This window comes from Oncorhynchus keta, chromosome 28 (genome assembly GCF_023373465.1).
Source record: "Oncorhynchus keta strain PuntledgeMale-10-30-2019 chromosome 28, Oket_V2, whole genome shotgun sequence".
Lineage (NCBI taxonomy): Eukaryota > Metazoa > Chordata > Actinopteri > Salmoniformes > Salmonidae > Oncorhynchus > Oncorhynchus keta.
The window spans coordinates 40,485,619-40,499,003 of record NC_068448.1 but is presented as its reverse complement, the minus strand read 5'-3'; the positions used below and the strand labels follow the sequence as shown (position 1 = coordinate 40,499,003).

General features: G+C 42.5%; 1 protein-coding gene across 1 annotated transcript; it reads left to right on the top strand.

Annotated features, from left to right (window-relative positions):
- The first annotated feature begins 389 nt into the window (after positions 1-389).
- On the top strand, positions 390-11,616 carry LOC118361328 (gastrula zinc finger protein XlCGF57.1-like). The gene is made up of 3 exons (XM_035741184.2): positions 390-872; positions 8,935-10,057; positions 10,700-11,616. The coding sequence occupies exons 1-3, from the start codon at positions 707-709 to the stop codon at positions 10,761-10,763; spliced, it is 1,353 nt and encodes a 450-aa protein (XP_035597077.1). The 5' UTR covers positions 390-706; the 3' UTR covers positions 10,764-11,616.
- Positions 11,617-13,385: the final 1,769 nt, after the last annotated feature.

Below are 13,385 nucleotides of genomic sequence, written 5' to 3'. Positions count from 1 at the left end.
AAAATGGTTGTCTGGCAATGATCAGCAACCAATTTGAAAGAGCTTGAAGAATTTTTAAAAGAATAATGGGCAAATGTTGCACAATCCAGGTGTGGAAAGCTCTTAGAGATTTACCCAGATAGACTCAACTGTAATCGCTGCCAAAGGTGCTTCTACAGATTATTGACTCAGTGGTGTGAATACTTATGTAAATGAGATATTTCTGTATTTCATTTTCAATACATTTGCTAACATTTAGGGGAAAAAAATCTGAATTTAATCCATTTTAAATTCAGGCTGTAACGCAACAAAAATGTGGAATAAGTCAAGGGGTACGAATACTTTCTGAAGGCACTGTAGTTAGTCTCTTTACTACTGGTCTGTAGGATACCTTGCCCATGTCGATAGCGACGCTGAATTTCTTGACGAGAACACGGAAGTAGCATTGGAGACGACTTTGTCCAATATATCTATAACTAACCCAAGATAGTTGATCTGTGTCGTTTAGTGGGCGCAAATGAAGCATAGTGGAAAGAACGTGCAAGTAGGTGGGTGAAGCTACTACTGGCGTGTTGTAGAACGTTTTAGGGAACGCCTCCTCTGTGAAGTGCGCCTGTGCACAAACCCATTCTGTCTGTATTGATGTTGCATGTAATTGTGTGGAGTAAAGAATGACATAGCCTACTGTCGGAACTAAATTACCTACCTAACTCATATTCGACTGAAAATGTATCAACTACAGTTATTGCGCGTGTTTTTACATGAGCGTTTAACCGCGGCTGCTGTGGAGATTTTCGGGGCAGTTGAGAAAACGGTAGTGGAGTACCAGGAGGAGAATGATCGGCTACGGAGACTGCTGTGGATCACGCCAGAGATAAAACAACGTAGAATAGGTTCGTATGCTATTCCACTGATATATAGTTCTACTCAATGAATTAATTGTTTAATTAAGCTACCAGCGATCACCGTTTCAACCATGCTAAAGGAGTTGTTTTGAAACTTTTACCGTACATGGATAAAAACAATTGTCTGCGTCGCGAAAACGTTTGTTTACGGATGTAACCGTGGTTCTCTGATTAGAGAACGACACATGGGAACTCCTTTCCAGTTCACGCGATGTGATTGAGATGCTTAATATCAAACATGTTTACGGTCACGCCACACCCTTACTGTACCCACGTGATATGTGATATGTCACCATAACAGGCGGGGTGGTCTCTTATTACTCCACTTGAACCCCACAGAGGCGAACGACATGAAAGCTATGCAATTACTCAAACTCTTTTTATTATTATTTTTATTATATCTTTTTAAAAGTTTTATTGCAGAAAAAACAGTATACAGACAGACAATGATAACATATGCTAGGGGCTACAGCAAATTACAGATTATACAAAGACCTTAAAAGAAACACACATATTGATTGTTTTAACAGCTTTCTTATTAGAAGAATGTAGAATGGTCTTAATGTACTGCTCTAATTCCGTATAGAAAACACGGAAGAGTGTTTTTTTATTAGTGAATTTACATGTATGATTATAAGATTTTGCCATTAGCGCAGTAAAATTGTTTTTCTTTATCTTTATTATAGTTAAGGAAACCGGGCAGCACATTCTCCCATAAAAAAAACGAAAGTCATCAAGAATGTTAAAAATGATAAAACTATGAATATCTTTCTGTTTTTTTTTCAATAATATGTATGACATTTAATGAGCATCTTTCCTGTTGATCCTTAGATATGGTAATCCCAGGGTATGTTACTTTTTCCTTGACTGGAATATTGTATATAGAGGGTATCACATAGTCTTTAACAGCAAACAATTCACAACTGTAATAGGGAAAGACCAGATGCTTTGGAAAAAAATATTTATCACATCAATCAACTGCTCTAGGAATCTGGTCAGCATCTTTCAAAAAGAGGGTGGTGTCATCTGCAAGATGATTTATGGTAATATCTCGGTCAGAAATTATATCGCTGGATTTAACAAAACTTGTAAGAAGTTGGGTTGCAAGCAGGAAGAGGTACGGTGAAATTGGGTGACCTTGCTATTCCTCATGAAGCCAGATTGGGTCTCTTCTATAATTGAGTCCAATACTGCCTTAATTCTTTTTGCAAATATAGAGGCTAATATTTTGTAGTCGTTATGTACCCCAATTATCGAGGAGAAGCAAGTCTTTCTTGGGCTTAGTTATTCATGTAATCAGACCTTGAGTCAAACTGGGAGGGAGAGCATTATTTGCAATGCTTTCAGAAAAGTCCTCCAATGGAAATGGGGCTAACTGTTGAAAATAATTTTTAGAAAACTCAGTCCCAGGAGACTTATTTTTTTAAGGTGTTCAATAGAATAAATGATTTCTTCAACTATAATAGGGTCATCACACTGTTCTCTCTCAGCCTCCCCAATATATTTCACATCCCCCAGAGAGTAAAAAAAAACAGTTGAGGAAACCTCACAATACTTATACAATACTATATAAATTCATGTTGAAGTTGCAGCTAAAGATAGAGATGAATTTGGGATCATATTTAATTGTTGAATTGTATTATTTTTAGAGTGGTATTTTTATAACCTGAAAAAATAAGATGAGTTTTGTTCACCCTCCTCTTGCAGCTTCTTCCTAGATCTGACAAAGGCTCCCTCTGCTTTCAGTTTATACATATCATCCAACTTGTGTTGTAACTCAAACAGAACAGATTTGTCCTCCTCTGAGAGACTTTCAACATGCTTTTGAACAAGAGGGGTGATCTTTGTAATTACACTTTCTTCCTCAGCTCTCCTCGTCTTGGCAAGAATACTCCCATATTTTCTTAAATATTTTCTAACCTCATATTTAAAAAGCTCCCAGTTATTACTGTATGAATTGTCATTTATAGCTTCGTTCCAGAAATGTGTAATTCATTTGTTTATCTCCATCTTGACCAACTCGTGTTTTAATATAGAGCTATTCAGCTTCCAGTAGGATGCTCTGCCAAGGCCATTATCAGGGATGAAAAGTTTAATGTCAATATAAATAGCTCTATGATCAGTAAGGGCAGTGTCAAGGATGTTAACAGAAATACCCTGTTTATCAAAACATTTAGACACCAGCCAAAAATCTATGTGTGATTGTCTGGAGCGTGCCTTATTACTCAAAGTGAAAGACTTTAGGAAACTCTACTCAGAGAGAACGTTTTCTTTCGTTTTCGTAACGGTCGCCAAAGAGGCTGGGAGAGGCTGTACCAAAGAGGCTGGGAGGGGCTGTGCCAAAGAGGCTGGGAGGGGCTGTGCCAAAGAGGCTGGGAGGGGCTGTGCCAAAGAGGCTGGGAGGGGCTGTGCCAAAGAGGCTGGGAGAGGCTGTACCAAAGAGGCTGGGAGAGGCTGTACCAAAGAGGCTGGGAGAGGCTGTACCAAAGAGGCTGGGAGAGGCTGTTCCAAAGAGGCTGGGAGAGGCTGTACCAAAGAGGCTGGGAGGGGCTGTGCCAAAGAGGCTGGGAGAGGCTGTACCAAAGAGGCTGGGAGAGGCTGTACCAAAGAGGCTGGGAGAGGCTGTACCAAAGAGGCTGGGAGAGGCTGTACCAAAGAGGCTGGGAGAGGCTGTACCAAAGAGGCTGGGAGAGGCTGTACCAAAGAGGCTGGGAGAGGGCTGCTACAGGCAAAGAGGCTGGGAGAGACTGTAATAAAAAATACACAAAGAGGTCATTTAGAAATTTCAGAAAAAAAAAAGCAAAAACGTTGGTCCATTAAAATAACATCAAATTGATCAGAAATACAGTGGACATTTTTAGGCAAATGAAGCAAATGAGCAGATTTGTTATTCAATATCTATATAGGCGTACAGAGGCCCAGACCACTCAAATAATTTTATAATACACATGCAGATGTTAAAAAAATACACTACCATTCAAATATTTAACAAGTCATTTAACAAATTCACAACAACTACCTTATAAATGTACACACAAATGTAAGGGGATGAATGAGAATATGTACATATAAATATATGGATGAGCAATGGCGTGCGGCAAATGCAAGATGCAGTAGATGGTGAAGAATACAGTATATACATATGAGATGAATAATGTAGGATATATAAACATTATTAGAGTGGCATAATTTAAAGTGACTAGTGATACCTTTATTGAGTCCGTTTAATTAAGTAGCCAGAGATTTGAGTATGTATGTTGGCAGCAGCCTCTCTATGTTAGTGATGGCTGTTTAACAGTCTGATGGCCTTGAGAAAGAAGCTGTTTTTCAGTCTCTCGGTCCCAGCTATGATGCACCTGTACTGACCTCGCCTTCTGGATGATAGCAGGGTGAACAGGCAGTGGCTCGGGTGGTTGTTGTCCTTGATGATTTTTTTGGCCTTCCTGTGACATCGGGTGCTGTAGGTGTCCTGGAGGGCAGGTAGTTTGCCCCCGAAGATGCGTTGTGCAGTCCGTACTACCCTCTGGAGAGCCTTGAGGTTGAAGGCCCGGTGCACAACTGAGCAAGAGGACAAGTACATTAGAGTGTCTGGTTTGAGAAACAGAGGCCTCACAAGTCCTCAACTGGCAGCTTCATTAAATAGTAACCGCAAAACACAGTGAGTCTCCGGGATCTGACCAGTGTCTGTGTTCTTTTGCCCATCTTAATCTTTTCTTTTTATTGGCCAGTCTGAGATATGCCTTTTTCTTTGCAACTCTGCCCAGAAGGTTGTGGCTACTGTCTCTGGCTGCGTGTAGATTCATCCACGTAGACTCAGTCTCAAGTCAAAGTCGAGTCCCGAGTCTTGAGGTTCCAAGTCCAAGTCAAGTCTCAAGTAATTTTTTTATTCTATCAAATCCAGTCTTGGGTGGGTGTAGTCCAACTTGCAGCAGTACAGATCGAGTCCAGGGAGGCCCCTCTGAACAGGGCCCATGAAGTGACCATGCCCCTGGTGGAGTATGTTACTACGCTGTCTAGAGTCGGTCTACCTTCTGCACTGTATGATTTTGACACTGTAGTGGTAATCAAATGTGCCAGTCCCTGCTTTGAGACAGGGTGCCCTTTGGTGTTCTCCCCATAACGCACAACAAAAACTGTTCTGTTTGACCAACAGTTCTTGCTGCAGCAAGATAGGCACTCAATGCCATAACCGGGCAAAGTGTATGGAACTCACAAATCTCCTGTGAGGGCTGGTTAATGTGATGATGAAAGCACCTTAGGTAAGAATGCTGTGGTTGGCCGAAGCACTGCCTTATCTTCTGCTAAATTGAGGCATGATGGATGGGAGGGCATGGAAAGCATGCTTAACTTAAAAAATTGCCAATAGAAAGCTCACATAGCTCAAGTGAAGACGGGCTCAAATGGTGGGCACATAAGTGATTGTAGGACAACATATAACTCCTATGAGGGTACTGAAGGAGCTTTGGGGGGCCGTAACCTGCGGGCACCATTCATGAATTGCGATACAAGAGGGTTTGCCTATGGTGATGCACCTGCAATCTGGTCATGGCCCATAAAGATGGGTACCATATACACTTTGAATGTATAAGGGGACTACCCTGTAGCCACAAGCTCCGGGAGGAAAGTCAAAATGTCAGAAATTGGGCAGGTGATTCTGCATGGTCGACACACCACTTCCTGAACACATTCCACATTCCAGGAATACAGGGTTAGCGTAAAGGATGCCTGTCTGCCTGAATTGTATCAATTACCAAGGAGGTCAACCCTGCAGCTACAAGGCGGTCACGTTCAGGGGCCACACCCACACCTTCGGTATTCTGGGTTTGGGGTGCCAAAGCTTACCTTTCGACTTGTGATAGGAGGTCCGCTCGGAGAGAGGTGTGGAGCAACAATGTGGAGCAACAAGTATAACTGATGCGCTCTCGAGGCTGATCGTCCTCTAAACCTGAGGGACCAAGGTATTTAGTGGAAACACATACATCAGCCCCCTTGGCCGTCTGTGTGATAGGGCATCAACCCCGAGTGCGCCTGCTGGACCCTTTATGGAGAACCACATAGGACAGGGACGGGCAACTTTGATGGGGGTAGGGCCCACAAAAAATCTGAACTCATCATGAGGGGCGCATTAGTTGCTCACGGGTCTGTGTACCCATATGTTGATCCGAGGGCCTTCAAACGTTGCCCATCCATGACATAGGACAATGGGTTAAGTCTTGCAATGCGAACAGATTGAAGAGGGCCTCCTCTGGAGAGAAGCTCTACAGCCTGAATCTCCACCTCCGGCAGGTGTATTTGCTCTGAGTGATGTAAGATGACCGTTTTGCCCAAAGCAGTAGCTCCCTTGCTACCTGGTGCAGTGCCATTGACCTCAGTCCGCCCTGGCGGTTGATATGTGTAACCACGGTTGTGTTGTCTGTCCATATCAGTATATGTTGTCCTCTCAGTACTGGGAGGAAATGCCGGAGTGCAAGGGGAACCGCCTTGAGCTCCAGTACGTTCATGTGAGTTGTCCATGTTGCTGACCCTACACCATGAACCCCTGACTGGTTCAAGACTGCTCCCCATCCCTGTATGGAGGTGTCTGTGGTCAAAGTCGCCTGGTTGTGAACTGCGCCTAGGGGAACTCCACTAGGAATTTGAAGCGCCATTGTATTGCTCCCCAGCAACTTGTTGGAACTGTCAGCTTTTTGTTTTTGTCCCCTCCGGGACATAAATTGTGTTTGTTCTACCAGCACTGTATTTGGCCACATTGGGAGGAAGCCCAATGGTATAGCATGGACTGCAGAAGCTAGGAGGCCTAGGAGCCTCTGACTCTCGAATGCTGTCACCTGATTTATTGGTCGGTAGATCCCGGGGGGGTGATTAAGGGGTTTGGAATGATCATTGATTTGTGTAGCAGACTCATCTGATAAATATCCGGAGGCTCCGCCCCCAAAGCGTGCGAGTCGAGATTTTGATGCTTTGTTTTTTTGACAGTGAGTGCAAGACCTGCTACCCTGTGCAGCCGCTTGAGCATGTTCAGCTCCCAAGCAAAACATGCAAAGTGTATCCTCATCTGAGGCTGGGAGTTGGATTTTCACATAAGATAGGTGTATTCCAAGACAAAGGTAACAAAAAATTGCTTTTTGTTTTGGTGTGTCTCGTGTATTCTTTCGATTGCCTCAGTATCAGTTTCAGATGCTTTGAGAGAAAGTTATACTTACTGTTGGCGCCGACCTGTCATGCTTTGGGGTCGAGACTCCCGCCTAAATATTTATCAAGGTCCGGGTTCGAAACTCCCACCTATCTTACTGGCTCAGTCAAGCGTGTACTGTCAGTCTCGGCGTTGGTCGACCCGGTAGCCTATAGCCCTGCTGAGCTCTGTGATCACAGCAATACTCCAAGCGAGGGAGTGGTAATGGTGGTGTGGTCAAGACTTCCTCAGTACGACATCCTCGTCGACCCACTGTGCTGTTAGACGCAGCATGCTCATGCGGCTGACATCGCTGGTCCAAATGTCAGTCTTGAAGCTAATAGCAGTAGCAAGTAGCTCAGGGATGTGCATTTCAACAATACTGTGTAACTCCGGTAGGGCAACACCTGAAAAATAGCACCTACTTGGTAGTGTGTACCGGGGCTCGAAGTGCTTGACCAGTCGGCGAATAGCATCACCGCAATTCATAAATGTAATATCAACAACCCATAAAGTCCACCCTCTTCTCACTGTGACTGTCCGTGTTCCCATACCAAACTGTAATGGATGACGTGAGAATGCTCTGTATGATGGTTGTCTAAAACTGAACCAGCAGCTTGTTTGTTTAACCTTGTACTTTTTCAGTTGTCTCAGAAAGTACAGTCTCTGCTGGGCCTTCTTGATGATGTGGTTGGAGTTGATGTCCCATTTCAGTAAGTCGCTGATGTAAGTGCCGACAAATTTTAAATAATCTGTCAGTGTTATTGGTTGGTCAGTGAATATGATGGGAGCCTTGAGGTACTCCTGTAGTCTATTGCTATCTCTGTGGTTTTTGAAGCGTTGAGCATGAGGTCGTTGTCCTTACACTTACGTCACCGTCCGAGCCACTTCACAGTGATACTGTGTTTCATTGTTGTCTGTGATGAGGCTGACTATGGTAGTGTCGTCAGCATATTTAAAGACCTTAACTGAGGTCTCCTGAGATGTAAACTGGTTCATGAAGAGGGAGTAGAGCAGAGGGGACAGCACGCAGCCCTGTGGTGCACCAGTACTGAGGGTCAGAGAACAAGATGTCAGATTGTTTAAATTGACATTCTGGCTTCCCTTGCATTTAATGCTACTGGCATCAACAATGTCATACTCTTTATAACCAGACCACATCAGATAGATGGCCTACACATACAGAGACATAGGAGCGCTGTTTCGCTCGCTTGGATACATTCAGCCTCTTGCAAATTGGGTCGAAAAATTTGCCCTCACGTGCAAAGCTGTCATCTAGGCACAGGGTGGCTACTTTGTTTAACACTTCTTTTGTTACTACATGATTCCATGTGTTATTTCATATTTTTGATGTCTTCACTATTATTCTACAATATAGAAAAACGTTTTTTATTTTATTTAAAAAAACCTTGAATGAGTAGGTGTCCAAACTTTTGACTGGTATTGTATATATTTATTTTGACATGGTCTATTGATCCAAGAGACAGCAGATTCTTCTTCTTCTGTGCTATTATTTGCTATTTATCTTGAATCGTGTTATTTTTATATTGTCGTGTCTCAGTAGGCTATTAATAGGAGCTAAGCGCAATGGTCAGGTCACTCTGGGGCAGACATCAGCTTGACATCGAAATGTCAGTCCCTTGAATTCATCCTGAACAATGGATTAAAGTGGGAAATAAGAAACTCATCTTTTTTGTTTAGTGCTCCAACTCCTTTCTGCCACGAATGAGTCCTTTTGGACGTTTTACTTGGTAAGCCCTTTTGTTGGATATTTCTCATTGTTGTCGGGAATCCATCCTACTTTCTTTTGTTTGCTGTAGCACGGCCTACCTTAACTCCTATATAGCTAACCTCTGCTCCTCCTCCCCTTCCCTACAGACTCCTTGCAGCTCTCTCTCGCTGTCTCTGAAGAGGAGGTTCTCCCTGAGCAGCAGCACTGTGAGCCTGAGTGGAGCCCCAGTCTGGAGCAGGAGGACCCCGAGCCCACACAGATTAAAGAGGAACAGGAGGAAGTCAGGACCAGTCAGAAGGAAGAGCAGCTTCAAGGGCTGGAGGCTGATATCATAGAGTTCCAATTCACTCCTTCCTGTGTGAAAAGTGAATGTGATCAGGAGGACCCACTTTGGTCCTTGACTCTTCCCCAAACCCAGACTGTGGAAAACAAAGAGTGTGACTCTATACCAGTGGATCTCAAACCTTTTGGCACTGTGACTCACCCAAAGAGTCTCGCCATTCCCCGTAACCCTCCAGACAATGATAACAATGCCTCCAGCCACAGCTCAGCCATAAGCAGAGACCCAGTAGCACTTGACAGCAGCCCACAATTGGATTCCAGCCCACCATTGGATCCCCACCCACCACTAGAGAAACTTTCTTCCAAACCCAGCATCACGTCTAGAAAAACTCACCGCTGCTGTGACTGTGGTGAAATGTTTGCTCAAAAAGCTGACCTGCTGAGTCATGTAACTCTAAACAAGAAGAGACCCAGAGAATGCTGCTTCTGCAGAACCTGTACACTGAAGGCCCATGTCCGACTCTGTCACATGGAGAAACCCTGCACCTGCCCTGATTGTGGCAAGTCATTCAAATACAAAGGAGATCTGTCCAGGCACATGAGGATTCACACAGGAGAGAAATATTTTAGCTGTGGTGACTGTGGGAAAAGTTTCAGTCTCAAGGGGAACCTAATGAAGCATAAACTGACTCACACAGGAGCAAAACCTTTTAGCTGTGGTGACTGTGGGAAGAGCTTCAATCGGAAGGAGAACCTAACCATGCATATACGTACTCACACAGGAGAGAAGCCATTTAGCTGTGTCGACTGTGGGAAAAGCTTCAGTCTCAAGGGGAACCTAATGAAGCATAAACTGACTCACACAGGAGCAAAACCATTTAGCTGTGGTGACTGTGGGAAGAGCTTCTCTGTCAAGGGGAACCTAACCACGCACAAGCTGACTCACACAGGGGAAAAACCATTTACCTGTGGTGACTGTGGGAAGAGCTTCAATCGCAAGAAAACCCTAACCATGCATACGTATTCACACAGGGGAGAAATCATTTAACTGTAGTGGCTGGGAAAAGCTTCAGCGTCAAGAGGAACCTAATTGTGCACAAACGGACTCACACAGGGGAGAAACCACCGGAAAGGGGACCGAGAGGGGCTCATACTGACTCAAACAAGAAATAAACACTTTTAATGTGGTGACTGCAGGAAAGATTTTACATTTACATTTATATTTAAGTCATTTAGCAGACGCTCTTATCCAGAGCGACTTACAAATTGGTGCATTCACCTTATGACATCCAGTGGAACAGCCACTTTACAATAGTGCATCTAAATCTTTTAAGGGGGGTGAGAAGGATTACTTTGTCCTATCCTAGGTATTCCTTAAAGAGGTGGGGTTTCAGGTGTCTCCGGAAGGTGGTGATTGACTCCGCTGTCCTGGCGTCGTGAGGGAGTGTGTTCCACCATTGGGGAGCCAGAGCAGCGAACAGTTTTGACTGGGCTGAGCGGGAACTGTACTTCCTCAGTGGTAGGGAGGCGAGCAGGCCAGAGGTGGATGAATTTTAGTGTCAAGGGGAATCTAACCACTCATAAACTGATAAAGGAGTGAAACAACATGGCTACTCAGTCTGGTAAAATATTCACTCATAAGGCTTATCTGCTGAAGCACGTCCACAAAGAAAGAAAATATGAAGAAAACTGAAAGAAAAATGTAATTAAGACATAGAGATCTGTCAGTAGATGGCAATAAAAAGGCAGGATTTGGACAACACTTTTAGGAAAAGCAAAGCAAATCTGGATCATTAATGCTGTGGGTTTCAGATAAATAGATCTATGATGGATACTTTTGTAATACGTATGTAAATAAAGTTTGATTTAACTTGAATGATGACTGTAAGTGTGTGGAGACATTTTCCTTCCAGCACCTTCACTAATCTATTGGTTGTGCGGTAGATTCTGCCTATTATCTACATGGAATTTTCATCACATGTAAAATATATAGAATAATCAAATAAGATTTGAAAAAAAAAAATAATGTTGAATGATATATCTGTAAAACATGATCCTAAATATAACACGTCAATTTAGTGAATAGCATTGGTGTTTAATATGAAGCTTTCAGCATGAAATCTCTTTTATCTTTTGACTTTTATTTATCTTACTATGTCTTTGTTTTAAATGTTTTAGCGCAGTTGTGAAAAAAGTCGATAGTTGGAAGAGTTGCAGAGGGAATTGAAAATAATGCCATTGTTAATTAATACTTTTTTTTGGTATTAATTAGGCTATTTTCTCTTGAAACATATGGTCTCTACTAGAAACTCATGGACAATATGGACACAGATATAAAAAAAAGTAATACTTTATATTATTAGACATTTTAAGTTATTCAAAGTCAAATGTATTCAAGTATAAATTACCATAGATTGCCATAGATTACCTGTTTAATTACCAAAAATGATGGTAACACTGGTAATTTACCGGTAGTTTTACAACCCTAGGCCAGACTGCTGTTATTGATACATTAAATATATGCTTTCCAGAAAAGGGCTCCTTCCATTTGTCCAAGACCATTTCTCATCCATTTTGACCTAATGCTGCTCATTCATGATATTGTTTAATCTTGTACAGAGTAATGATATAGAATCGACTCATGATGAATAATTGATTCTCCCAGATCATCCTATACTTATGATAACCGGGTCGTTCCACGAATAGAGTACAACATGAAGAGGGTACAACAAAACCTATTTCCCATTGGGAGATTGAAAATATTTGGCATGGGTCCTCAGATCCTCAAAAGGTTCTACAGCTGCACCATCGAGAGCATCCTGACGGGTTGCATCACTGCCTGGTATGGCAACTGCTCGGCCTCCGACCGCAAGGCACGACAGAGGGTTGTGCGTACATCACTGGGGCCAAGCTGCCTGCCATCCAGGACCTCTGTACCAGGCGGTGTCAGAGGAAGGCCCTAAAAATTGTCAAAGACTCCAGCCACCCTCGTCATAGACTATTCTCTCTGCTACCGCATGGCAAGCGCTACCGGAGCACCAAGTCTAGGTCCAAGAGGCTTCTAAACAGCTTCTACCCCCAAGCCATAAGACCCCTGAACGCCTAATTAACTGGCTACCTAGACTATTTGCATTGCCCCCCTTTTACGCTGCTGCTACTCTCTGTTATTATCTATGCATAGCCACTTTAATAACGCGACCTACATGTACAAATTACCTCAATTACCTCAACTAACCGGTGCCCCCGCACATTGACTCTGTATCCCGTGTATATAGCCTCGCTATTGTTATCTTACTGCTGCTCTTTCATTATTTGTTACTTTTATTTATTCTTTTTAGGTATTTTTCTTAACTGCATTGTTGGTTAAGGGCTTGTAAGTAAACATTTGGCGCATGTGACAAATAACATTTGATTTGAATTTGCATTCCACAAGTAGAGTATTTTTAGCGTATCTTTGATATTTGAAGTAGAAATTGTGCACCAACATTGCATTTAAAAAGCCATTTATATTAAAATAAGTGCCCTTAAATATAGACCACATGGAAATTTGATAAAAATGTGTTGCTAAAGTGCCAATAATTAACATTTTCACCTAGTCACGTTTTTCGAACTTCTAGGAAGATTTTAACCGACTTTAACCGAAAACTTCTCCAAGTTTTCACCATCATTGTAAAGCCCTAGTTATGTTCTTGCTTTGACAGTCATTTTTTATGATTATTATTTATTTATTAGTGATTAATTAATTTTCCCTAATTGTAAGGTCAACCCTCTTTACATGAACTGAATTCTTATTTCAATATGGTGAAACTATATTATATTTACATTTGGTTAAATAATACTGTAACAGCAGGTGAGTGGCTCTTTTTGGCAATTTTCTGGTGATTTGTGCTTGAAAACTGACAATGTCAAGCATAACATTCAACCCTGTTACCCATCGACGGATAGGCTAGAACTGTTTTAACAATATATATTTTTTTGGTGAAGCTTGCCTTCAATTGCCCCTGTTGCACGTGTAGGTGAAAATTCATGACTATGGTTGATTTTCCAGTATCCAGACTATTCTCCCATAAGTATTGAGGCAGAAAACACAGGGTTAATTCATAGACATGTGTAAGCAGAATAAAGGCTTATAGCGCAGGAGAATGTATAGACTGGGTCAACATGGTGTTAATCACTAGACATGCAAAAACAAGAATGTAAGCAGAAAATATATGCCTGTGCTGTTATAGGCCTGAGGGAAGTACTTACCTTGTCCTATGACTAGCGTTGAGACATACAATTGCATTATGTATGTATGTCTGTGCCATTACAGGCT